At 41.5% G+C, this 27,619-nt stretch overlaps 1 protein-coding gene across 4 annotated transcripts in view; it reads right to left on the bottom strand.

Annotated features, from left to right (window-relative positions):
• Positions 1-25,234, bottom strand: part of LOC123346082 (putative RNA-binding protein Luc7-like 2) — a 54,666-nt gene extending 29,432 nt beyond the window's left edge. Inside the window, exons 1-3 of one of the 4 annotated variants that reach the window (XM_044983312.1) lie at positions 24,841-24,995; positions 15,156-15,226; positions 13,417-13,511 (exon numbers count right to left, since the gene is read on the bottom strand). Coding sequence is in view for 3 of the 4 variants with exons in the window: in XM_044983286.1 (XP_044839221.1) it covers positions 13,417-13,511; positions 13,927-13,990 (159 nt within the window). In the remaining variant the exon portion in view is untranslated. Of the gene's footprint in view, positions 1-13,416; positions 13,512-13,926; positions 14,001-15,155; positions 15,227-24,840 lie in introns of those variants that run through there. The other 3 variants (XM_044983286.1, XM_044983305.1, XM_044983295.1) reach the window with 3 other exon arrangements.
• Between the last annotated feature and the right edge of the window lie 2,385 nt (positions 25,235-27,619).

Below are 27,619 nucleotides of genomic sequence, written 5' to 3'. Positions count from 1 at the left end.
ACTAAGAGTTAGTGGCCATGTAAGTTATTATGCAGGTCTGCTTTCCATGGTAGCAGATTCCAATTCTTTATTTAACCTGGAGTTAGAAGATTTGATTATGAGGAGAATAATGAATTATGTTTTGACAAATGTAATTAATCAACATTAGAACGTGCATGTCTTGCAGCCTCAGAAAGCACTGCACATCGTATCTACAGCACTGTTGAAATTAGGACTAGGTAAATTATAACCACTTAAGAGTTAAAACCTTGGGTTTAAAAGGGAACTGTTAAATTTGTCAGCACATTGGACAGAGTTGCTCCAAGCCAGGTGTACACAAAACTTTACCTCAATCTGGTGATCTGCAGTAATAAGTGATATGAAAATATTGGCATAAGATCTGAAATATGTCCAGTATGAGATGGAGTGAAAAAAAATAAATCTGAAAATTTTCCAATTCAGAGACAGAAGATTAGACTAGAAGGAAAATTACAAATTATACTTAGTTAATATATTAGAACAGGGGTCCCCAACCTTTTCAGGACCAGGGACCGGTCGGGAGCGCTCGTCCCGCGGCTCAGCCGGACCGCCCGCAGGCGTGCCTGCGGGAGCTCCACCGGCTCCGGTTGAGCTGCCGCAGGCATGACTGCGGACGGTTCGCTGGTCGCGCGGCTCAGCTGGACCGCCCGCAGGCACGGCTGCGGCAGCTCAACCGGAGCCGGTGGACCTCCCGCAGGCGTGCCTGCGGGCGGGCCAGCTGAGCCGCGCGACCAACGAACCGTCCGCAGTCATGCCTGCGGGTGGTCCAACGGCGCCCCGGGAGCAGCGGACCTCCCGCAGGCATGACTGCGGAGGGAGCGCTCGTCCCGCGGCTCGGGTAGACCTCCCGCAGGCACGCCTGCGGGAGGTCCACTGGGTCGGTTCGCGGCCCAGTTTCTAAGAGGCCGCGGACCGGTACCGGGCCGCGGACCGGGGGTTGGGGACCCCTGTATTAGAACACTAAAGCTATCAAAAACAAAAAGTTTTGAACATGAGACTATAATTCAGATTTAAGGTTCTTATACCAAACTTTGCAGACATAAGCAAAACCTGGCTAGATGTCATTGTAGTTGTTGGTGCAGACTTCAGCCAAGTATACTGTGCAGCACTAGACACAGGGAACTCAGGCAGGAGGTATGGCTGTGCTTGTTGTAGCTACAGTCACATGTAGGAGGTCTACAGACCTAAAGATAGTTATAAGAGTCCATCTGATTTTCAGGTCTTGGAATGGGGTTAATATTGATACACTGGTCACTCTGAAATACCAAAGAGGCCTTTGCTGAACCGATCAGATTCTTCACTGTGCTGAGGCACCAAGGCTGACAATGTTTGGCAACTTCACTGAAGTTAATGACTTCTGCATAGGTTCAAGTTTTCATGGATGTCAGGTGCCATGACAACTAGGGCACTGTAAAAATTAGTTTGCAGATCAGCTCACAGAGCCAGAAACTGTGGTGTCAAGTATTTGGAATGGGACTGGAGATGGAGCAAGAAAATGTTAATCAGGACAGATCTTTTATCTTCTGTGATTTGAGGTCAGGACACATCTTTCCCATAAGGACAGAGAGCACGTTGTGGTCGTCCATGCCTTAGAGGCTCATGAAACTTGAGGTTCCAGATGGCTCTGAAGTAACGTATTGTTTGCCATCAGGCCACTATCAAAGGGTTGGGACTACATAACAACCTTTTGTCCGCCATCATTGATATAGTGACCTGTAAATGTCCTCTTAACGTCACCCTTACAAGTCATGATGGTTTACAGAGGAAGGTAAAGGACAAGCAGAATGGCTACAGCACTGGAAGTCCCTGACTGAATTTGATCGCAAATGTATAGAGTATTTGCAGTCACATGCAGGAACAGTGCACGAGACAAAGAAGAGTTCTTCACCTCCACTATAGCATCTGCTAACTCTCTCACTGCAAACTGGATGTACGCCCTTCACTAGCGAAGGCCAGTGTGGCAATATTGAATTGGAGGCTATCAATATATCCATGTGGGAAAAAACTTCCTTAAGGACAAAGGACATCCTGCCATGGAGCTCTTGCTTCAGAAACTATTGCTTGTCATCAAATCTTGCCAACTACCAACATATGTAAAACCTTCCATTTTTCTGGAAAGGTCAGCAAAAAGGTGGAAGCAGATTAAATGGCAATTTTTCAAGTCCTCCAATTTCCTAGTTCCAAGTCAGTTGGGTTTTAGATAACTATTAATCTGTATTAAGAGATCCTACACACAGGCTCTTACAGGAAACTGTTTTGCCACCTCTTCTGTGTAACATGTACATGAGGCCATCAGAGTTAGTAAGGAAATATGGATTGCATTGAATTCAGTATACTCACCTTTTCAATCACATAAGATCCACTGGTGCAACAAAATGAATAAACTCAATGTCTTTATGAAGACAGAACAGAGGAAGACAAGCTTGATGAGTATTAATTAAAACAAGATTGGAGCAGCGATGGTGGGTTAGGGACAGCAGTTGAAAGATAAGTATAGTACCCCTGGATGAGAGAATCCACATTTGTACCCCAAAATTCACTTTTGGAACTGAATGATTCAGAGATGCTTTTGGAATTTTAACTAACAGCTGTAGCTAAACAGGTCTTTCCCAAGAATCTGGATCTAGTTAGAGTGAGATTTTGTTTCTGTTACAGACCTTGCTATAATCACTCACTTCTTTACCACCTTGAGACAAGACTGGTATCATGAGCACTACAGGGGGTTGCAAAGAGACTATTCAGAAACTCGAGCTAGTGCACAATACAGATGGCCGTATGATGAGCCAGCCATAATGTAGCAGCATACAACATCAAAACTTCCAGGAGCAGCACTGCTTCCTGATAAATTTCTGGGAGAAGTTCAAGGTGACTTTTTTTAAAACAAGGCTTTAAGTCTTAAATGGTTTGGTATCTGAGGTACTGCACCTTTGTCTTCCACTGCAGCAGTACAGAAGAAGAGAGGTACTCAAGTTGGAGCACCATTTCTACAAATGAAAGGGAGCTTTTTACGAGGTGTCCTCAATTATGGAATTCACTTCCTTTTTTAATCCAATACAGCCAGAATTTGTGTCTTCTAGATATGCTGCAACACTTATATTTTCTTGTAGGCATAGGAGGGTCTGGAGACTGATGATGATTTAAGTTATTTTATGACATGAATGGACAGAGTGTATTTTTTGTGGGAGAGTTTACTAACTGGAAAAACTCAAGACCTGAAAGTATTGTAAAGAAAATTTTAGATAGCCATCAGATTTAAAATGCCCATCCAGAGTTCCATGTTTTTATACACACACACACACACACACACACCCTTTAATCTTTCCCCTACCTATACTTTCCTTTGGAATACACGAATTAAAACATTGTAGATTTTCACTAGGATATAGACTGCAACCATCCTCCCCTATCCTATCAGACATTGGGTGATTTCAGGGCAGTATTGCAAGGGTGTCTGCAATATTAGGATTTTACAGACCAGCTGTGTAAATACTAGTGTGAGCTCTGGCCAGTCATCTAGAGATTGGAGTCTGACCAATACTGGGAAGGTGAAGTAAATGTAGTCAAAGCTCTGGCCCATTTTAACAAGAACCTTAAGAATGTACTTAACTTTCAACAACGTGAGTTGTCCTGTTAAAGTCAATAGGATTACTCATGTGCTCAAAGTTAACCATGTACTTAAGTATCTTGCTAATTTGGAACCTCTATCTATATGGTCCTATCCTGCAAGCCTCCTGGAAGGTGTCGAGTGCCATGGCTTTGAGGGATGATGTAGGTACTCAACATCTTGCAGGATCAGACCTACATAGTGTACTTTATGGTAGGCATATGGAATGTACAAAATGTGTGACAAGGTGCTCTCTGGCCCATAATGAAAAAGGAAGATAAGAGGCAGGGCCTCTGGTTCATGAGTTGTATATGGGATTTTTTGCAAGACAACATGCAGTATTTTTGTGGCATGCCTGAGTATCTGATAGGGAAGTATGGTCAATGTTAATGGGGCAGAGTTAAGACTATTGCAGGGAAGCAAAACTTAATTTCCTCAATGTCAAGGATTTTGGGGTTTTTTTTTAAATATCATTTTAATAATTTCCTGAACACACATTATAACCTATATATAAAGGCACTTCATTTTCAGTTTAAACAGATTTTTACCAAAAAATTCCCAAGTTTTACAAAAAGTATTATTCATTTTTTCCCCGATTTTCACTCTACTTTCTAAAGAAACAGGCACGCACACAAGCTCTGAAGTGCGCACACATCTGAATGTACTGATGAATCTTATGCCCATCACATACACATTTCAAGCTGTTAGCAGATAACAGTTTAAATATTTGACACACTAAAATGGGAAGAAAGCAAAAATCTGTATCAGAATATGTTTCAGAACACATGGCAATATTCAAAAGTTTAAATACAAAACAGGAGAAAAACAACAAAAAACAAAAACAGGAGAAAAAAGGATGAAGTTGAGTGCATGCGCTGCAAATGGGGTGGCCCAATTATTAAATGTAAATATTTATAGGCTAATAGTTCTAAGTCTACAACAGTAAACTATTTATTCAAATGAAAAGTTTTATTTGGAGATTGGAGATATATAGTTTTCTTAAACTCAGAGGTGGCATTATTTTAGTTCTGCAGCAACCCACATTGATGAATGGAATTCAAAGCATTTATCTATTGAATACTTTCCCCTCGTCTTTACATCCACCAAAATAAACCCCAATATTTACCCAGAAAAATTATTACTTGTTTTTTGGCTAAAAAACTCTGGTAAATTCCCAGAAAAATGTAAATAAAATAAAAACTGAAAACAAAGGGCCCTACCTATGTATTAATGACCTTATAAGGTAATAAAGGTAATAATTGGAGATATACCAATCTCCTAGAACTGGAAGGGACCTTGAAAGGTCATCAAGTCCAGCCCCCTGCCTTCACTAGCAGGACCAATTTTTGCCCCAGATCCCTAAGTGGCCCCCTCAAGGATTGAACTCACAACCCTGGGTTTAGTAGGCCAATGCTCAAACCACTGAGCTATCCCTTATTAAGTATTTGTCTGAAACTTTTCTTAGTTTTCATTTTCGTATTCTGGTGTTTCACTTCTACAGAAATTTGAAACATAACACTGTAAAGACATGTATAAGCTGTATAGGTTTTGATTCACAAACCTTGTAAAGTATACAGAGGCCAACACAGTGCTTACATCTGCAGGCTGCTTGTAAGCTCCATACCACTAATTATAGCTTAGAAACTCCACTAATATTGTGTAGAGTTTGTAATACTAGTGAGAAAAAAAAACCTAAAGAATTTAGGACTTCTTGAAAAAAGGAAAAATTAAGCCTATGTATTAGTTTTCACTGGGCTTAAAAAATGAAGTCTGAAGCCTTTAGGACTATGTACTTTAGATATAAACGGTCAAAAAACCTCTTATATAACAAGTGTTAGTGAGAGAAATATGACTTATTTTGAAAGAATCATAACTGGAAAGAGCTGGGTCAATTAATCTCAAACTTTCTAAAAATTCTCAATCTGAAATGTTCGGGTTAAGCCCTGCACCCACGTAAGTCCTGAGATGAACCCTGTGCCCATATAGTCAGATTGAAGGACCAGGGCATCAGTATGCAAAATATCAATCTGAGAGAAAAGTTTCTGTGAGAGAAAAGAGGAGAATGTCAAAACCAGGTTTAGAACAGACATTGATTTATATGCAGTCACTTTCTGTGGCCCATGATAACTAGTATATTACAGCTTACCACATGATATAGTATTACCTGTAAAGAACTTAAAGACGGCTTTGCATAAACAGACATTCACATAGGAGAGAATACACTGTGGTTTTTTTAACCTTAATTTTAACTTTTTCAAATAGGTTCTATTCTCTTACTTCCACTGTTCCTAGAATCAGGGTATACAAAAAAAAGTTCCTCTTCCCCCTCTCCTTGCCAGCTTCTTCTACTGGAATATAGACAGCTGAGTGTGAGATCCATGCAGTGGCTTTCAAATTAGAGCTGGGCCAAATTTTCAGATGAATAGTTTATTCAATGAAAAAGGAAGTTTCAGGTTGACCAGAACTATTCATGAATATATTGACCAAACACACAGACTAAACATTGCAGTAATGTCAAACCCAAATTTTTGTCCCAAAAAATTGTTTAGACTTTCAGGCATTTTGACAAAAGCAAAAGAAAGGATTCATAAAACAGCCAGAAGAGGAGCCTCCCTCATAAGTTTTAGCTCAGTAGTTAGGGTGCACTCACGTGGGATGTGGGAAACGAGTTCCATTCTCCACTCTGCCTGATGAGGAGAGCCATTGTGGGCGACCCTAATTCAAATTCCTTCACCTCATCAGGCAGATCAGTGAATTGAACTTAGGTCTCTCACATCCCAGACGAGTGCCCGCTCAACAGTCATCAATAGAATCTCCCATAATATCCTGGGTCTGGCCAGAGTAGCAGATCCTATATACAAAACATGAAATGACAGGTAAGAAAACTAGTTTTATCCTTTCTCCATGGTAGGATTCATCACTCTAAGCAGTAGTTATGGGAAATGGCCAGAAGAACACAAACTCCTTTCCAAAAAAACATGGAGGGAGATGTACATTTTAGAGATCCGTTGCTCTAACAAGAGGAAGACAGAAGCAGAAGATACACTTGCATCTGAGTGTTTTACTTGTTCCCCAATCAAAGCAAGAGCATATCTGATGTATGGTGAGACCATTTATATACTGTATTTATAAGTGATATAGCTTTGCTTTTGTTTTATTAGACAAAATTGAGAGAAGGTTAGGAGATTCTGCATATGAAAACAGCAGGTAAGAGACCAATATTAAGTCTTAGTAGTTTGGCAAAAAGATGAACAGAAGGCTTTTCAAGGCTACTGGTTTAGTCATATGAAGCACTGTAGCTTCCTGCTTGCAAAGCCAGCAAGTCACTGGTGGAGTGAGCACTATTTCTTTTCAGAAATTTTTTTAAACCATATGGCTTTATACCAAATACAGTTTTATACCCCTTAACCACACACAGTCTACAAAGTTGATATTCCAACCTGTTTGAAGGCTTAGCAATGAAAGAGGATAGCGATCTAAAGTGTTGCCATCTCTCAAGATTTTGTCATGAGACTAGCAATACTTGGTGGGTTTTTGTTTTTTTATTTAAAGCCTCTGTTCTTGGAATCATTTGATTATGCAAGAATCTCTGCTTTCAAAAGAAAAAAAAAGTATCTTGCCCTCATGGCTGGGGAGAAAAGCTTGAAGATATGAATTCTAAAGGCTTAAAAAAAAATTAAAAAAAAGACTAAATCTCATGATTTTTAAGCAACTCATGATTTGGGGTCCAACTTATTTTTGAATGTTTGCATCTAGTAAAACTGGAGTGCTCATCCAATTATGCAGAAATAGTCTCTGTAGGGGCAAAATCAGAAATAAGTCTGAAAACCACCTTGTCTGCATGTAGGGTCACTTACTAGAGAGATACTCACTCTCCTGGCTGAAACAATGGCCCAGGATATAAGGGACTTTAGGGTCAAAATATGGTTAACGCTTCTGCCCTCTGTTCAAAGGATGTCTTTGACAGAGCCCAAAATATTCTCTTTAGCTTTGAATGCCCCACAGAAGCTCTGTCCTAAGAAACTGCTTTGAGGAAGCAAGATGTAAGAGGATGCAAAGTAGGAAATAGAAGAATTTGTGTACATTGTTTCTACGACACAGACTTGAATTCTCTTGAAATTCCAGCTTAGAATTTACAGAAGCTTTACAGGTCATCTGGAATTTCATCTGAAAAGTCAGCCAAAACAGGTTAATCCCCCTGAGGAAGCACTAGGAAAACAACCTCTCCAAACAGTCCTGAGAAGTTGAGTGAAGTTCTTTCAAAGTGTTAAAGGAAATCAAGCAGTTACTTAGAGCATCCATAGCTCAAAAACACTATAAGTATGGATCCCAGGTTATACATGTAGAGATCTGAACTATTCAGAGGAACTTTATGAACGGTCGTTGATCCTCAGGAAAGTCTACCTACAGGGTTCTGCCAACATATGTAATATTCAGGAAGACCCCAGTCAAGGTAGAAAAAAAGAAATCAGGATGACTAAAGCCTTTTCCTGATTGACCCTTCTGGCCACTTGGCTATTAAGACAGACAAGATCATGTATAAGCGCACAGGTCTGCCCACCACTGAGTTTCTCTGTCTTGTGTTTATATGAATGTCAACTGTGCAGAAGGGGGAGAGAGAGAGAGTGTGTGTGTAGCATGAAAATATGTATTGGGCTGATGGGATTAGCCACAGATAGTTCAATTTAAAGAAGACTCCATCTGGCCACAAATAGCTTAAAGACCTTGTGGTTGAACTCCCAATCTTCTACTGCAAAAAACAGTCAATGCACAAGTTTGACCTTAGGATATATGCTGCTGAGACCAAGAGATCTGTTCCTCCAAAAAAATTCTGATGGACTCGAGGTTTGGTAACCCTTTCTTGATTCTTCCCCAGAAGTCAGGTATAACATGATTTTCCTATGAACAGTAATAACATTTTACAGAATCTTATGGAGACATTTCTCAAGGGCAAAGATTGCTCAGACAAACTAGAAGTTTTTATGTTCCCCTTTTAATGGTGCTGTAGGCTTCCTGAAATGGCCATTTCCCCAGAACCGTGAGAAAGTTCATTTGAACTCTTGCTCTTAAAGAAGGCTTCTCAGTAAACAGCAGGACACAGGATACGTCACATAAAGGCTTGCCTCTGGGAATTCCTTTCCAATTGTTCCTAATGAAGGGAATAAGTTACTAAGTTTTTTGTTGGATTCAGAGCTACACTGTGGGAGACTCTCTGTATCTTGAGGACTCCCTTTGAATGAGGTGGAAAAAGTGTTGCTGATAAAAATATTTCAGAATATGGAGATATGTCTTGAGGGGATGGATCTCCTGAGGTGCCTTGGTTAGAAGAGAGATGAACTCGACATGAAATACTCTAATAATACAACATTTAGAGTAGGGAGGTCCAGAACAAGGTAGAAGCCTTCGATGCACTTAGTGAGAACAAACACATTTGAAGATAGTCTAAGCTTTTTCATTCTTCTTGAACCAGGAAGTTTGGCCCACACCCAAAAGCGATTTTATGACCAGTATAGGACTCTGAAGCGCATCTGTAGATTAGTGGAAACCAGGAAGGTGCTTGTCAGAACAACCTTTTACAGATTTTGGGGGGGGGGGGGGGGGGGGGGGGGGGGGGGGCGATTTTCTGACCAAATTAGTGTTTAACAATACACCTGAATGTTGTATCGTTATGGCCCACATACTTCTCCCAGCTACTGATACTAAAAGGGATCTGCAGAGAATCATATTACATCATGGACAGCCTTGTAGAAAATAAATAAATAAATCAACCAACAGATATTAACTTCCCCATGCCCCCTTTCTCCATATTTCCTACAATAATGAATTAAGGAGAGGGTAAAGGTGGAGCAATACAATTGGTTATACACAGATCATCATCGTTTTCTAACCTGCTAGCACACAGATTTGAGAATAAGGAGAAGTGTATTAGCCATAGTATTCCTGGAGTGCTACAGAAAGTCTGGTTGCTGAACATGACTAAAAAAAGAATGAAGCTTGAAGTGAGTCAGTGACTTGGGGATCAACTGCTTTACATTTTTAGAAGGTTTGGAGGTGAGGAGGAGTGGACGGCTGTTGAGCTCACTGCAGAAATAACAATGCTCTTCCAAATCAGGACAAAACTTTGTTATGCTAAAGGAAGAGTCTGTTTTAGGAAATGAGGAAAGAGAGTTGGAACACAAATGTCTGTGTAATCTGGTGAAGCTAAAGATGTGCTCTGTAAATGGCCCTCTCCGTTCTAGGTTCAGCTGCTTAGAATCCACTACCTTCCACACTGTTGGCTTTTCTCCCAAGTCCTCCAAATCAGCCCCATGGCTTATTTATTTTGCCCTTTTTCCTTCTCCTCGATTTCTCTCATTCTCTTCTCTGCTTTTGTAAAGGCCACTTCAGAGAAGGGAGGGACAGAGCTGCAACTCCTAGATCACAAGTACAGAGAACGCAAGGATTACTAATGGGGAAATCTGTGTACGTGTGTTCTGTGAGCCCTTCATGCACCTGAGAATACTGTGGAGAAGGGCCCTGAAAGGTTCTATGGCCATCTCTTAGGAATTAAGGTAAACTGAACCAGCCACCATGGCTACCTGAAAATACACCGAGGTACAGGTAAATCATCCATCAAGTCTACTAATTTCAGTTCTTGTCTTCCAATAAATCCTTATATTGTTTCCAAGCTCCATTTAGGAAAATTTCTTTGAAGGACATGTTTAATGATGAAAAGAGAAGGCATATAAAATTGGTGAAGAAATATGGGGGGGGGGAAAAAAGGAAAAAAAAAAAATCAGGTTCTGCCTCAAATGGCCCCCCCCCAAAAGCCTTTTCCAGCACTGCTACTGAATAGGAGGAGGGGACTGCCTACATGTGGCACACCCTTTGATTATCACTCTGACGGTACGTCTACACTATGGGATTATTCTGAATTTACATAAACCGGTTTAGCAAAACAGATTGTATAAAATCGAGTGCGCGCGGCCACACTAAACACATTAAATCAGTGGTGTGCATCCACAGTCCGAGGCTAGCGTCAATTTCTGGAGCGTTGCACTGTGGGTAGCTATTCCGTAGCTATCCCATAGGTCCCGCAGCCTCCCCCGCCCCTTGGAATTTCCGGGTTGATATCCCAGTGCCTGATGGGGCAAAAATCATTGTCGCGGGTGGTTCTGGGTAAATGTCGTCAGTCACTCCTTCCTCTGGGAAAGCAACGGCAGACAAGCATTTTGCGCCTTTTTTCCCTGGATTGCCCTGGCAGATGCCATAGCGTGGCAATCATGGAGCCTGTTTTGCCTTTTGTGACTGTCACCGTATGTGTACTAGATGCCGCTGACAGAGGCGATTCAGCAGCGCTACACAGCAGCATGCTTTTGCATGACAGCAGAGATGGTTACCAGCCATACTGTACCATCTACCATACCATAAATTGGTAATAAGATGATCATGGTTACCAGTCCTTTTGCACTGCACCATTTGCTGCTGTCATAAGTGCCCCTGGCTGAGATCAGCCAGGAGCGCAAAAGCCAAAATTGGGAATGACTCCCTGAGTCAATCCCTCCTTTTTGGTATCTAAAAATAGAATCAGTCCTGCCTAGAATATGGGCAAGTGTACTAGAGAACCACTGTATCATAGAACCAGAGAGCACAGCTGCTCTGTGTCAGATCCTGCAGAAATTATGAGCTGTGAATAGCATACAGGGGGTGCTCCTGCAACAACCCCACCTGTTGATTCTGTTCTTCCCCCAGCCTTCCTGGGCTACCGTAGCATTGTCCCCCCACTTGTGTGATGAAGTAATAAAGAATGCAGGAATAAGACACAGTGACTTGTTAGTGAGAAATGAGTGGAAGGCAGCCTCCAGCTGCTATGATAGTCCAGACAGGACATTAAGCAGTGTGGAGGAGAGGAGCCCAGCATCCCGCTGCTAGTCCAGGGGCAATTGAATCTTTTCTTTACACATGAAGGGTGGGGGCTGATGGAGCTCAGCCCCCTGTTGCTATGATGAAGACGGTTACCAGCCATACTGCACCATCTACCAGGAAAAATTAGGAGCAGGCGCCCTTGATCGACCTCACTGATGCTAGTCGGCATGGTTACCAGTCCTTTTGCACTGCCCCATGTGCCAATAGGCTGATGATGACGATGGATATCAGCCATATTGTACCATCAGCCACCCATGGCGGGGGGGGGGGAGCAAGGATGTTGGTGTTGAGTGCTGCAGCATCGCATCTATCTGCAGCATTCAGTAAAGATAGGGTGACATGTAAAAGAGTCAAGAGAGGATTGTTTTCCCTTTCACTTCTGGGGGTGGGTGGGGGGGTGCGTAAATTGCTGAGCTATGCCCTGACCCACCACGGACACTGTGTTTGACCCTAGAAGCATTTGGAGCTCAGCCAAGAATGCAAATGCTTTTCAGAGACTGCAGGAACTGTGGGATAGCTTGAGTCCTCCAGTCCCTGAGCGTCCATTTGATTCTTTGGCTTTCCGTTACGCTTGTCACGCAGCAGTGCGCTGAGTCCCTGCTATGGCGTCTGTCTGAAGATTTTTTTAAAATGATTTTGAATTTCGTCTTCTGTAACGGAGCGCTGATAGAACAGATTTGCCTGCCCTTACAGCAATCACATCCGCATGGTCCATGCTGGAGCTCTTTCTTTATTTTGATTTTTAACTGCATCACCACACGTGCTGATCGGAGCTCCACGCTGGGCAAACAGGAAATATTCAAAAGTTCACAGGGCTTTTCCTGTCTACCTGGCCACTGCATCCGAGTTCAGATTGCTGTCCAGAGCGGTCAGTGGTGCACTGTGGGATACCACCCGGAGGCCAATACCGTCGATCTGCGGCCACACTAACCCTAATCCGATATGGTAATTCCGATACTAGTGCTACTCCTCTCGTTAGGGAGGAGTACAGAAATCGATTTAAAGAGCCCTTTATATCGATATAAAGGGCCTCTCAGTGTGGACGGGTGTGGCGTTAAATCGGTTTTACGCTCCTAAAACCGGTTTAAACGCTTAGTGTAGACCAGGTCTGAATCATAATACTTCTACTACTTCTAACACTGGGGAAATGCTGCAGAAATCCGCAAGGCTAACGGAGCCCTCCTGCTACCCTTCAATACTTAACAGTTATAAAAGGGAGAGAAGACAGCAAAAAAATCTAGCCAGGAAAAAAAAAAAGAGTAAGCAGAGGAACTTCTGGCTCAGCATATGGAGGCAAAAACCAGGATAACAAGCAGAGCTGTTGATGTGCCCGAACAGGTGGTGATGGTATCTAGGATTTATTTATTTATTCATTTTCAAGAAGGATTTTTTTGTTAACCTCCTCCAACATCAGTAGAAATGGCAGAATACCTGGAAGGAGAGGTCATTTAGTGGATCCTACAATGGAAAGCACTACTTTGTCTACATGAGACTTCATGCACAATTGACATCATAGCTTCTATTACAAAATATTTAATATTCAACCATTCATTCTCTCTCTATAACCTTTCCAATGAAACAGAAGTGCCTCAAATGAACATAGGTGTATATCTGTATCATATATCAGAAATGTCATAGCACAGAACCCATGGATGACAAGTGTGTGTAAGGATTATTTGTGCACGCGCGCACACGCTTTGACTATGTACAAAGTTGGCCAAACTATCCCACAACACTAGAGGGAAAACCAAGGCAGACATTTTCAAAAAACTGTCAAGTTAACTTAAATGTCAAAAAGAGGTATGTTGCAGGCATAATTAAGACTGAAACAGAAGAATGAATTTCTGTTATTGTTTCTGTAAACAAAATACAAGATTAAGTTTACATACAGTTCCAGAGAGGACATCATGAGGGCAGCAGTTTAGGAGGTGACTCTTGCACACTCGGTCATCACTGAATTTGATTCGCTGACGGGTAGTATCCCCTGAAATATAGAAATGAAGACACTCCAGGTTAGACAAATGGAGAAGCCAGCCTGCTTTTGCTAAAAGTGTTAAAAATTCCTTTACCCCAAAATGAACAAAGAAACCCTAATGGAAGCTTAAATTTAAAGGATTAAGTACCCTTTAATCCCTACCCAAACATAAACTATGTATTAATTTTTTTTTACATACTATATGCTGCTGTTTAAATGTAATTATAAGCTTCCACTTTTTCACATATCTTTAGTATTTTTTTTATTGAAAAAGCAGTGTATTAGGTAAAAACACTTTGCTAAGAGAGCATCAATGTAAGATGCTATATAGGTGTCTGTTCCAGATTTTGTGTAAACTACCATAAATGGATTTGTACTTGGCAATTAGCATATAACAATCTTACAAACATGTAATAATACACACTTAGAGCCTCCACTGAACACCATCTGCCATTTCTTCCATTACTTTCTTCTTGGATGCAAAGCATCCCCTTACTTCTGGTGGGGCAGGATAAATAGAGGGCAAAAGAATGGATTAAGTGATTAGAAACCTGAAAGAACCAATCATACAAATAGACATTGCCTATATGTAATTATTACTTTTACAGAAGCTTGCAACCCCCATGTCATAGACCCCATCTGCTGCATGTTGCTGAGCTGGAAACATTTTAATTCTATTTTCATAATGGTGTAGCTCCTGCATCACAGCAGAAGCATCAACCAGCTTACCACACAATGAGGTCCAATTGCAAGTTTAAAAAATCCCATCTGTGAACAAGGTTGGATAGTTCAGTTCCAAATAACCAATTATTGAGGGCTTTTTTATTGCAGGATTTGTTTTCCTTAAAAAGTCATAATGGAACAGCCACTATTCCATTTCTGGAAGTGAGGTCACTCAAAGATTTTTTTCCTGTAGAGATACAGGAATTATAAAACATCTCAAAATCTCACAGGGTGCCTATCTACTCGTTAAAATACAATAACCGCCTAACATCACTATTAAATGAAAACCTACTGGTGAATTACTGAAGCAAGGACAGCTGTTGGAGAAAAAGTACAATGAGTTCAGTTTGCAACTTTTTCCCATCTCATTACCAAAGTACTTTAAAGAGGGTGGATAAATTTTGCAGTTATGAATGTAGTCACTTCTCCATTCTAATAAACCGGAAACATCTGAGAATTTTAAATCTATGAAATGGTTCAACAAGCCCAATCCATTTGTTAACTATACAATAAAATGGTCATGTCCTTCATTCTATTATGTAATCTCATTTTTAAATATCACTGCTATGCATAGGAAACTAAAACGTAACATTTTCAGATGGGCTGAACTTCATTCAAGTTGTTAAACAACTGAAAATTTCCAGAACAAGACACACGTAATTTGCCTGTAGGATACAACACAATGTTAAGACCAGTAATTCACAGGCTAGAACAGCTTCAGAGCAGTTCAACAATAGGTTTTCTAGACGCTAAGTCTTCAGTTTTAATAGGTTATTTGTAAAACTAAAAATTTAGAATAATCCCTTATTCAATCACGCCTGCTACTGCAGTAAAAGGTTTTTTGGAGGGGTCCATTTTTTTTTTTTAAAAACACATAACTGCGTTTGTTCCACATTCATTAACACATCTGAAAAGTTAGTGATAACTCACGGCTCGGCGAATGCGGGGCCTTTCTGACACTCCCTTGCAGATTGAAGTAGGCAGGCAAAGATACATTGAACCTTTATAAATAAAACAAGGGGCCAGATTGTTCAGTTTGTATAGAATAGACTCTGCCAGCAATTTCAACACAGCATCTAGAAATACATGTTGACTGTAAAGATTTTTGTACATAAAAACAAATGAACAAACCAACTGGTGTGTTAAAAAAAAAAAAAAAAAAAAACCAAAACAGCTGATGGCCACTAGAACTACTGAAAGGGATATTGAGACTGGGGAGCAGCTAAAGGACTTATGTTCCTCAGGCCTTCGGAGATAGGAGTGTTTTCAGATGTTACTAAGCTCCAGAGGGAGCATTCTTTGTACCTTTGCCACAATCAACTGCTGATTGTACAGCAGCAATGTACTCAGTCTCTCTTGCCTTTCCATTTACATAGCATGTGAGATTTAGGAAGAAGGGATAGGACAATACAGAGAAAACAGAGGTAGCTACAAAAATGAACGCATGAGTGACAACAGCTTTAGGAACCTGTTCCACATTTACATTATAGTCACTATTTATGGATTCTGTATTAGGTCTTCACTCGAATAAATATCTAAATGTTTGCTGGGTAAGTTAGATCTGCATATAGCATTCTGTTCTTCTCTTTTCCCTGGTTCTACAAGACTGGTTTAATATATATTTGGATTTTTTTTTTTTAAATCAACTCTGCTGTTATCATAGAAAAGCTTTCGCAAAGAGAAGGCTCTTGTAACATTCCCTAAAGATGGTTAAGTTCTAAGTTAGTTCATCTGAGAGATCATTCCACAGGCAGATCCCCTTGAATAAAAATACTCTGTCTCAAGCATTCTGTGAATTGGTGCTATCTCAAAGCTGCACAGATGTCTTGGCAGGTCATAGATGAAGATGCAGTCACAGATGTAGTTTGCTCCTAACCCACTGATGACTTTCTGCTAGGATAAGGTGAGGGCCCATTTTGTATGTGCCTTTGCTGGGTAAGGTGTGTGAGAAGGGAGAAAGACAAAAAACCACCAAATGCCTGGGGCTCACTCTGCTGCAAAGGGAGAAACCTTTTGAGAATTATTTTGTAATGCAATAGCAGATGTTCCTTCCCAGAGTTTTCCAATAACCGAGTGATTTGGGTGTGAATAAGCCAAGGTTCACAAGAGTTCTACTAATCAAAATGAATATTCCTCTTTGGTCTGATTGGATTTAATTAAGCAGCCACAGCATTCTCTTTAATATTTTACCATATGAAAACAGTCACTAAACAAACCTATGAAATACTTACGAATATAACCTTGGGTTTTCACAAGGGGAAAAAAATCTAAATGCAATTAGTAATAATTTTAAAGTGTTTTAAATTATCCTGATTAAATACAATTAATTAAACCTATCCCTTTGTAAGCAGTAGCCTAACTTTTTGATTGCACCATGCTGCCTTTTTTTTATTCCATTGTGTTTCAACTTTTTCTGAGATAAAATAACTAAGTTAAATAACTTATTTTTTGTAATTAAGGCATATGTATTGAGGCTAAGCCTACTAGAGACCATAACACCTTAATCTTTTTTTGTTACTATTCTAATAAATTAGTTTTTAAAAATATTTGACTACTTTTGATATTGGTCAATTGAAAGGTCAGATATTGTCAATTATTTTTGGACTAGTCAAATGACCAACCCTATTCTTAACCTTGCCCCTACAAAGTATTACATGGTCGAATCTTCAGGGCTTACCGTTTTACATCTTTAATAAGTGTAATTTATTAATGTGTTACAGCAATCAGCATCTATTCTATTATGACCCATTTCAGTGCTCCCAATTGGATATTATTTATGTTGATTAACAGTGGATTTATATGGAAACTCAAAAGGATTGATTTAATTCACCTAAAGAAACAGCAGCTTCAGTTTTATTCAAGATATCTGACCCAAACCATATTTCTGTGATGTATTACACTAGGGGTGAGCGGGAGAAGAACTTTAAACGGGAATGAAGCTATTCAGGAAAAAAGCCAATTGTCAAGGATGCTTCTATGCTTAACTATCTCATTTCTTGAGATGCATGCACACAACACCCCTGTTAGTATTAATACACACATCAGGAGGAGACCAGACCCCAAACAATGGCAGTAATAATGCAACAGTCATTTTAGGAAACTGTTTTACTACATTAAATAAAAAGAATGTTGACTAAAAAGCAACAAAAGTCAACAGCTAAGACCAAATTATACTGCTGAGCTTTAAAGAAAATTTAAGGGCTAAGAACACACTTAGTACCTGTAAGCTCTCAAGATTAAGCCTCATAAGAATAAGTCATTTTAAACACCCTCCAAAAATCAAACTTTGCTGTGAACATCCACCATGTTCCTTTGGTTCATGCTTGAAGGAATTTACAGTACATTTTGACTGATGATTTTGGCAATGAGTTTGTATATTTCACCCATCTTTTGCAATAACTAACTACAGACTAGTTTTATTTCAATCCATCCCTTGTTCACAGTATTGAAACATACTATGAACAGCAAATTTATTCCTTCCATTTTAGAATCATATATTCTAGCAGGAATTACCAGTTAGTGCTAAAGTTTAAACTCTAATACCAAGGCACAAGTGCAATGCAACCAAACACAATGGCAATGTGTCTTTGCATTTGGAGGGCAGGATCAAGCTCTTAGTTTTTTCTGTATTAAGCTATATTTACTAAGACAGATTAGGCTTTTTCCTCACAACTTACACACCAAAAGTTTACATCTGTTTAATACCTACCACACTGTCTTTACCATAATATATTAATAGGAATAATATATTCTAAGCGCAGAATCCTTCATACTTTACACTGCGGCAATATAAAATTGACAGCTATATGCCACAGTCAAACAGTTCACTTAAAATTTACTTCTGAACATGCAATGTATCAAGAAGGAACATTATTCCCATGCCCATCCCAAGAGGCTACCAATTTATTTTTTATAGAGATGTTGTTCCAACAGGATCTTCAATCCTAGGTCTCAACTCTGCGGCCTGAGACTGGCAGAGATAAGTTCTTGAACATTTTTTATGTTTGTTTATTTAAAGGGCAGCAGCAGCAGGGCTGAGCACAAGTCAGCAGCTCACTCCCCCTATGGCAGATGTATGCCAGTCACTGAGCATGATCACTGCCCAGGGAACCTTCCCGTCATTTCCCAGTTATGAAGGACGTAAACCTCCCAAAAGAAACAAGCCACCGAATGTTAAAAATCTGCATTAAGAAGTGAAATAAAATTAAGCTGCAAAAAGCAAAAGATCACTTCAATTAAAAAAAACCCTTCAAACTCTGAGGGAGCAGTGGGCAGGTGAGAAGAATCCTGTTGGAATTGCATGTCCAGAATTATCTCTTCTCTAAAGATACCATCCAACAAGATTCTCATTCCTGGAGAGTAAAAAGTACATGGGATGTCCCAAAAGAGAGCAAGGCTGCAACACACAACACTAAGTCCAAAAGAAATAATGTGACCAAAACAAATATTAAATACTCAAGGGAGAGGCTAAATATCTTCTACCCTCAAACAAAACACAGACAGCATTTAAAAAGTATAAAAATCTCAAAATCAGCCAACTCAGATACAGGATAGCCTAAAATGAAACAAAAAACTTTTCAGGACAGAAGAGTTGTTTATTCCCTACTCTGTAAACAAATTCTGTAGCGCAAAGAAAACAAAACATAATTCCCTCTCGATAGCTGAATCAAAGGAGTAATCTTTTGCGAACATCTGGAGAAAGAACGGTGAAGATGTCTGTGAGCCAAATATTTGAGAGAGGCAGGGGAGACAAACTTGCTTTGGATTCAGTGAGGTTTGACATGACTATCTAGTTCACACCAGCCACGTCACAGCAACACAAAACATATCCAACAACTTTGACATGGTCTTCATAAAAATTATTGAATCAATTCTAAACAAAACATTTCCAAAGTTGTTGGAGTTTGCAAGGACATTAGTCCCTCTCAAGGAAAATTTACAAGAACATTTTAATAATCAAATATATGGAGAAGGGCTTCCCCAGGATAGTTTGTGTGGAATTGGCAGTTACCGGAATACAATGTGAGACACCCTATGACACTTGGTTTCTCTGGGATTTCAGAGTCCACTGAGGTTGTCACATGTGGAGATTCACCACGGATACTACAAAGCAACGGCCACAACTGTGGATCTAGGTACTTATTTGACCCCCCTGTTCAGTGTAGCAACTAAGAACATGGGCTCACTGGCTCTGTCAGGAAGTACTACATTTCTTGCAGCATCTCTTCCTGATAAGGTGCATGAACATATTCTTAGTGGGGTAGGGACAGAGGAGAAGCGATCTTGATAGTTTTCTGAAAACCTGAACTTGTAGCTCCATTGAACAACTCTCAGAATGCATGTGTTCAAGGTGACCATGAAACTGCCTTGGAAAGCACCAACTTTCTTGTAGCCCCAAGTGCAAGAGACACCTGAAACTGTAGTGTCAAAGCTGGAACATTTGTGCACTGAGAGCACTAGTCACAATATAAAACATACCCACCTACACAGAGAACTCTGATTGTTCACAGCGCAAGGATAAAGAAATGGTTTGAAGCTGGTACTAGAGACCTCATGGTAGCCTCACAGAGGATCTGCAGCGATCTGGCTGGTTTGGCAAACATATGTCATCTGCGATCCCTTGGAGTTTGAGAATGACTGTCTTCCATAAAATGATCGCCAGTTATCACTGGTGGATCTGCAAGTGGCTAATGAGACCAATCCAGGATCCACAGATCTTGTCACAACTGGGGCAGACATTTCCCAATGGAAGGGGTAGATTTGGATTGTTGAGTTGGGATCCAGCGAATTCTTTCCTCCTTTCCTGTTTATCCAATTCCTGTTGTATCAGTTGGATCTCAAAATACTAGGGTCCTTGCCACAAGATCCTTTCCCATTTTGGTCAATTGAGGGCTTGGGTTTCCCCAAGAGTTTGTCAATATTGTACTTCTTCATGTTGGCTTTGAGGGTGTCTTTGAAGTGCTTTCTTTGTCCAACCCTCGTCTGTTGGCCATGGCTCAGTTGTGAGAACATGACTTGCTTTGGGAGTTGATTTTCTGGCATTTGAAGAACATAACCAGACCAATGGAGTTGGTGGTGGATGATCAAAGCTTCAATGCTGGAGGTTTTGGCTTGGGACAGAACACAGACACAGATGTGTCAGTCATCCCACTTGATTCGGAAGATCTTGCGGATGCACCATTGATGGTATCATTCAAGAACCTTGAGGCGTCCACTGTACATGGCTCTGGTTTCAGCACCATACAAGAGAGCTGGGATAAAAATGGCCTGGTACACGAGAAGCTTGGTTTGGTTCTTGATGTCACAATCTTTGAAGACACATTTTCTCAAGCATCTGAAAGCTGCACTGGTGCATGGAAGGCGGTGTTGAATTTCCTTGTCAATGTCAGCTTTCTGTGACAGATAAGGTAAAGGGAGTGCTAGACATTTTCCAGGCATCTGAATTATGGGAGCAGGATCCTGGTGATGCAGAGCCTGTTGGAGGAATACTTTCATTTTCTTGGTGTTGTGCGTGAGGCTGAATTGGTTGTAGGCCTCAGACTTTTTTAAGATAGTTTTCCGAGTGGGCGCACAGGGCCCAGTCATCTGCATATTGGAGTTCAATGACTGATTTAGTGATAACCTGTGTCTTGGATCAGAGGAGATTGAGGCTGAAGAGCTTGCTGTCCATTCTGTATTGGGTATCAAATGCAAACACATAATGGATCACTGAATCACCAACTCCACCTCAAGAACATGAGCACAGATGGAGTTCGAGACCTGTTGACTGAAGTCTGCTGTCAGCAATGTGTCAGAGAGCTACTGATTTTCTTCTAATACTTCATGAGTTGACTGGAGCTTAGTATCACGGACTTCGAAAAACTGAGGCTTCCAGCGTATGGCGGAGACAAGGCTTGTAGGGCACTTGCATTACAAGGTAATGATGTGGGACACTTCAATGACTAGGCTGCTTCACTGAGTTGATCACAGAAGTGCTACATTTGAGCCAAAAGGACTGGCAGACAGACAAAGTCAAACGACTCACATGTCTCAGCCAACTGAGGCTTCTGCCTTGAAGATTTACCCTTTGAAGCACTCTGGCCCAGACTCATGTCAGATGTACATAAATTTCTGGAGTTGCCTGGAGGATGCTTCATGTCTCCTTAGAGCCCAAGGTGACATCTGCCAATATTTCTGGCACTCCTTAACATTGTGGTTGACTCTATACACAGACAATGCAACCAATATGCTCATTTGTCATTAATAGTCCTGTTGCAAGGATGTGGAATGAAGCTTGTGAGTGGCCTTCCTTGCTCCCTATGTCCTTCAGAAAAAAAAAAACAAATATACCACCAGGAGATGTGAGGCTCAAATGATGCATCACAAATGCCAGCACCAGGGTGCTAAAGACAGGCTCCCAATTCCAAGAAAACTACTGGCAATGACACTAAACAACAGGTGCCTAAAATATGAGACACGGGCAAAGCTGCTTCAGAGGTGATGAAGTGCAGATAGACAAATAGGCAAAGACCATGGGTAAGCACTGATTGAAGTGTTGAAACAGCTGGCGCAAAAGGCAAAATTTAAGAGACTTGGACCAGAGTGGAAGTCAAAGACTTTACTACGAAATATTGTGTGTGTTTCCAGGAGTAAGGGGAAAAGAGCTGGAGCAATGACTGGAGAGGTCCTTTGCGGACCACAGTTCAGGAATTGAACTGAATGCTCCAAAGGCAATGGTTAAACTAAATAGGATAGCATGCACTCAAAACTAGAACTGCTGGCCTGTTCTCCACCCCACCAATGATGTACATATGGACTAAATGTATTCAAGAGCTTAGAGTCTCACGGTGAGAATCCTAACAGATGTTATGTTTAGAGAAGGTTTTGTTTTCCATTAACAGACAATTCCATATCTTAGTCTGTACTCTGCTTCCAGTTAGATTCCAGTTCTTATAAATGCTCATGATCTAAAACTATACAGCTGTATAGGTTACTTGTCAAGATTACTTTATTCAACTCATTTTAATAGTTTCTTCTACATCACTTAATTTTTGTTTAAATCCCTGATTTTCTTCATATAAGCCTCATCAACAGACTACTCAACTTTGACTTTACATCATCTGTCAGGATATTTGCATACAAGATAAATGCCATATCCTGAACTATATAACTACAACTTGCTATGTCACTTTACCTTATAAAGTAATCGGGCTCCATTTGCTCAATACCTTATACTGGGTGTTTACAAGATAACAAGCACATATGTGAAATTTTGAAAATAATTAAAAACTTAAATTTGTACTTCCTGCAAGTACTAAATGAAGTAATCTCAACAAACATGTTGTGTGGGATTGGAATGACAGATCAATAAGAGATTGGAAGACAAGTTTCTACCTTGTCTTAATACTGAACTATTTAACATTTAAATAAAATGTTACTGCCTACTAAGTAAATACTAGAGAGTTCTGTTAGTAAGCAGTAGTAAAGCAAAATGAAAACTGGTCTTAACATCCTGACACTGAGCATACATGGTCACTGCCAATTTTAGTTAAAGATATTTATTTTCAAATATATTTCAATTTAAAAATAGTAAAGAGTGCTTACTGTCAGGACAAAGCTACTACCTAACTGTAGTACGAGTCTGACACTAATTCTTGTTAAAAACTTTAAAAGAACTGTGTCTATCGAATGTACAAAAAAAGGTCAATTTAATAAGCTCAGGGCTAAGAGTTATCAACCTGAGGGTCTCCCACACTCTCCCTTTTATTAGCAAGTTTTGAAGTACTCAAGTTAGAATTGGATGCTGATCCTCTCATCCCAATTACTGTTTTGAGATTAAAAACAGCATATGCAAAGGAAAAAAGGTATGCAAGTAAATTAATATGTAACAAAACTGTGAGATATGTATTTCCAGCGCTAAAAAAAGAAAATATGAAACAATTTTCAAAGTTACCATAACGTACATACCACTAAATTCAGGAAGAGACTGTTTTACTTAACACTATGCAAAAATGTATTTCCATAATTTACAATGCCAAGAGATATGCTTGATATACCTTCACTTTCCCCCAGTATGTTATATGTATTATAGACATATAACCTCTGCCTTCTCTCTAAATTAGGACTACTTAATCTAAGGGATGGTGTCCCTAGCCTCAGTTTGCTAGAAGCTGGGAAAGGTTCAAAAGGAGCAATAAAATGGGGAACATTTTCAAATTTAAGTACCTAAAGTTAGGCACCTAAATCTGCAGCTTTCATTTACTTCAGCACCTCTGAAAGTCAGACCACTTATTTAGTTGCCTATATTTAAAGCAGCTTCATTTGTAAGTCTTGACATAGTTGTATTAAATATGACTTAATTTTCCACACCTCCAGAGCAGTTTCACTCTAGTCTTAGCTGTGTTAATTAATCCAGTTTTATGCTACCACCACAGCACTGTTTTTTTAAATTATGGCATGCTCTGCTACCAATCCACTTTTTTTTTTATTAAACAAACAGCATTAATGAGAAATGCTTAAAAGTTGAGCCCCTATGCAATCATTTCTCAATCTCTTCAATATACCCTTGTCAGAAAGAGTCTGGGAAAACAGGTAAGATTTGCCAATGTGGCCTGAAGGTCAAGCTCATGCTCTGTCTGATACATTCTCAACAGTATTGCATATAACATTTAAAATATCTAAACTATATCTCAATGGCAGTGCAATATTCTGTCATCTTGTTATTAGTAAGTTGTTTTAATAAAAGGAAAACTGAATAGCAAGAATGTCAAACGGTAAAGCTGGAAAGGTCCTTCTATGGTCTAGTCTATCTCCTGTAGGATCAGCCTGCATACATTAATCTTCCCTTTTTACCTATCTTACTTTCTTAACAGCTCTAATGGCGATGCCTCAGCCCCGCTGGAGTAAATTTTATTAACTCGATTCTCACTTTCAAAAGTGATCATCATTCCCGCCTGCTGATTGAAATGATGGTTTGGGTCAGACTTCCCTGGGACGGATTATTACACCTCCCGCCATGGCTCTGCACCTGACGATTTGAAAGGCTGATTTCGCCTGTCCGAACAATGCAAAGTGCGGTGTCTAGGGACCATGAGCTACGAGGGAAGATTTACAAGTGTTTATCTGTGACTTGGCGGGGGGTGTCCTCTGCTGTGCGCGCGGGGCGGCTCGGAGGGCGGCGTGCGCCCTGAGCACCGGCTGGGCGCGGACTCGGCCGGCCCGGAAGACAGGCCTGCGCCGACCAGCAGGACGAAGGATGGATTTTTCCACCACCTGACCGGGCAGTGGGGCCGCCCGCGGCTGCAGGGCTCGAGCTAGGGCGGGCGGGGCCGCGGGCAATGGGGGTTTCATGACAGACTCGCAGCCCGGTTCTAGATGAGCTCGCCGTAGCCACCAGGGGCCCGCAGCAGAGCCCGCCCCGCCCGCGCCCCTCACACCGGGTGTAACCGCCTCCGACCAGCCCCGTGGGCCGCCACCGCCCTTTAACCCCCTAGCCCCGCCCCGAGCGGCAGGGGGGAGCTGGCGCTCGTCCTGCCAATCATCGCTGCCAGCCCAGCGCGCTCGCTGTTCCCAACCGTTGCCCGTGGCTATGACCGCAGGGGGCAGCAGCCCCGCCCCCCGGCCGGGTGGCACTTACCGTCCCGGGACGTGCCCATGAGCTGGTCCAGCATGGCGCGCATCTGGGCCTGCGCCGACATCCTGAGCGCGCGGGGCCCGGCCGGGCCGAGCCGGCGGAGTCTGCGTGAGCTCCGCCGACAGCGGCCTACAGCGCTTCGGGCCGACGCTGGCTCGCCCCCCTTACGGGTCCGGGCGGAGCCTCTCTCCGCGGCCGGTGAGGGCTACGATGGCGCCTCCGCCTCACGTTCGCGGTTCGGGCCGAAGGGCAAAGCGGGAAACTGCTTCGCGCTGCTCTCGGTCTCGCGACTTCGCTTCCCCCGCGCGCGACCCTTCACGCTTGCTACACGCGCGCACGCCAGCAGTAACGGAAAGCCGCGCAGTGCGCGCGCGCGCGCGCTCTCTCCACTCCCGCCCCTTTCGACGTCAGCGCTATCAGGTTGAGCACCCGCTGATTGGGCGAGTAGACAAATATCTGTCTGTGACAAAAGCGGCTCCGCGTTTCCTGATTGGACTCTAGAACCTTTCGTCTGGCTGGGCTAGCGCGCGTGCTGATTGGACACGGGGCTCTCGTTCTTTTTCTGTGTGACGTCCTCTATACCCCCCCTCGAGTCGGGCGAACCCAATCGTTACATTTCCCTTTCGATAAGAAGAACCTCTCCCCTTCTCCCCCCCCCTCCAAGACTAGTACAATCCGCGTTCTACCTCGGGAGCGTAGAGCAGCTGCGTGGCTGCGCGGTCCCCGCAATGACCAGCTCGGACGCGCCTGGTGTAGTCTGAGCTATAGGCCATTGGTAACATTTGGATGGGCAAAATCTCTTCCTGGACTGTGAATAGCTCTGTGTCAACGAACGATGAAAAGTTACGGTGGATTTTTTTGCAGAGTAGTTTAGTAGAACTGAGCCTGGTGGTTGTTTTTGGTTAACCATCAGTTTTTGAAAAAATTCCTGATATGCAGATTTTTGTTGGGTAAGGACTTCAGTGAAAGGAAACGCACTTTGCTAATGAACGTGTTGAATAAAATCTAATCGAACCGTTGCATTTTGATATCAGGTTAAGGACATTAATTTCAAATCTCAATCTACAAAATAGATAATTAAACCACTCCTGACATCTAAATACTACATAATGTAATAGAAATGTTTCTTTTCGTGTTTTTTAATCTTTTTCCATGCTACTAATGTTATTGTATGTTCTGCCATAACTGCATTGGCAAGTGACATATCAAGCCCACAATAATACAAATATTGGAAAAACTCAATTTACTTTCTCTGCTCGTGGAAGCTTCTTGGGTTCTCTAACAGTTGGTATCTGAGGATGCACTGGAATACCAATTATTCAGTGATGTCCCTGCACTGAATATCGCAAGTCTGTTGATGTTATATGCCAAAGGTGTGGGGATGAAGGGCAGAATGTTGAATGGTATTGCCACACCTGATTCATCCTCAACCCACTTCTGTAGACAGGGGGCTGTGTCCATTTCATTTCATTCAGCTGACTATATGGTAAACCTGTTGGCTGAGTATCTTAAAAAAACCCATGTTGCCTGTGAGGGATGTGACATTATTGACATGAACTGTGACTGTATAAATCATTGTTGCAACCAGGGTCCTATGGTTGCACCAGGTCTTGTACAGAGGAGGTCAAGTGGGGTGCCTATGGAAAAGTTGTAGTTTTCTGGTTATGATTATGTTGTCTATATGTGTGTATCATTTTTGTATTTGAAGTTATGAATATTGGCTATGTACTTTTATCTCAATGTGTTTAATTCTAAGTAGCCTCAGTGAAGTATTTGGTCAGCTTCTTGAGAAAGGACTATTCTCAGTAAGTTCCCAATCAAGAAACACTTAACTGACAATGGACTTTGGGAGACACCAGTCCACATCTGAGCTTTCTTGGGAATTTCAAACTAACATGTAAACAATGGTGTTGGCCTTCAAAAAGCTGAATCATTCATGGACATTCGACTTGCCCAGGTGGCTACAAACTCCATCTTATTGCTGTGACTTTGCACAGAAGAACAAAGGGGTTTCCACCCACAAGAGAGAGAATATAAAAGGCCCTGGAAACCGCTCCATTTTGTCTTCAGCTGGCTCAAGAGATGACCTCTCCACCCCAAAGAGATGCCTGAAAGAAACTGGAATAAAGGACAATAACTACAGCGGTGTGAGTGATTGCTGGACCCAGACTAGGAAAGAGTCCAGTCTGTGAAAGAAGCTTATTGGAACATCTATGGGGGTGAGATTTTATCTGTAGTCAGTTTCTTAATGTATTAGGCTTAGACTTTCGTGTTTTGTTTCATTTTGCTTGGCAACTTACTTTGTTCTCTCTGTTATAACTTGGAACCACTTAAATCCTACTTTTTATACTTAATAAAATCACTTTTTCTTATTAGTTAACCCAGAGTAAGTAATTAATACCTGGGGGAGCAAACAGCTGTGCATATCTCTCTATCAGTATTATACAGGGTGGACAATTTATGAGTTTACCCGGTATAAAGTTTATACAGAGTAAAATGGATTTATTTGGGGTTTAGGCTCCCAGAAAGACCAAACTACTGAGTGTTGGGAAAGTCTCTGTTAACTAAGGAGCCCCTGAGCTGTGTGGATCTCAGTTTCAGTGAACTGCAGGAGGCCATGGCCCAACCTCTGGGTCTGTGCTGAAGCTGACTGGAGTGTCTTACGTAGCAAGACAGGAGTGGAGGGAAGCCTTCTCTGGCAGGGGAGTTTGTTCTCAGTGGTATCCCAGCACATCTAGTGTCAGTCTTGAGGGAGTTTCTGTGACTGAACCTGTCACAGTGG

The sequence above is a fragment of the Mauremys mutica genome, chromosome 1 (genome assembly GCF_020497125.1).
Source record: "Mauremys mutica isolate MM-2020 ecotype Southern chromosome 1, ASM2049712v1, whole genome shotgun sequence".
NCBI classification, from domain to species: Eukaryota; Metazoa; Chordata; order Testudines; family Geoemydidae; genus Mauremys; species Mauremys mutica.
The sequence above is the reverse complement of the archived record's forward strand: the minus strand, read 5'-3'. Positions and strand labels throughout refer to the sequence as shown.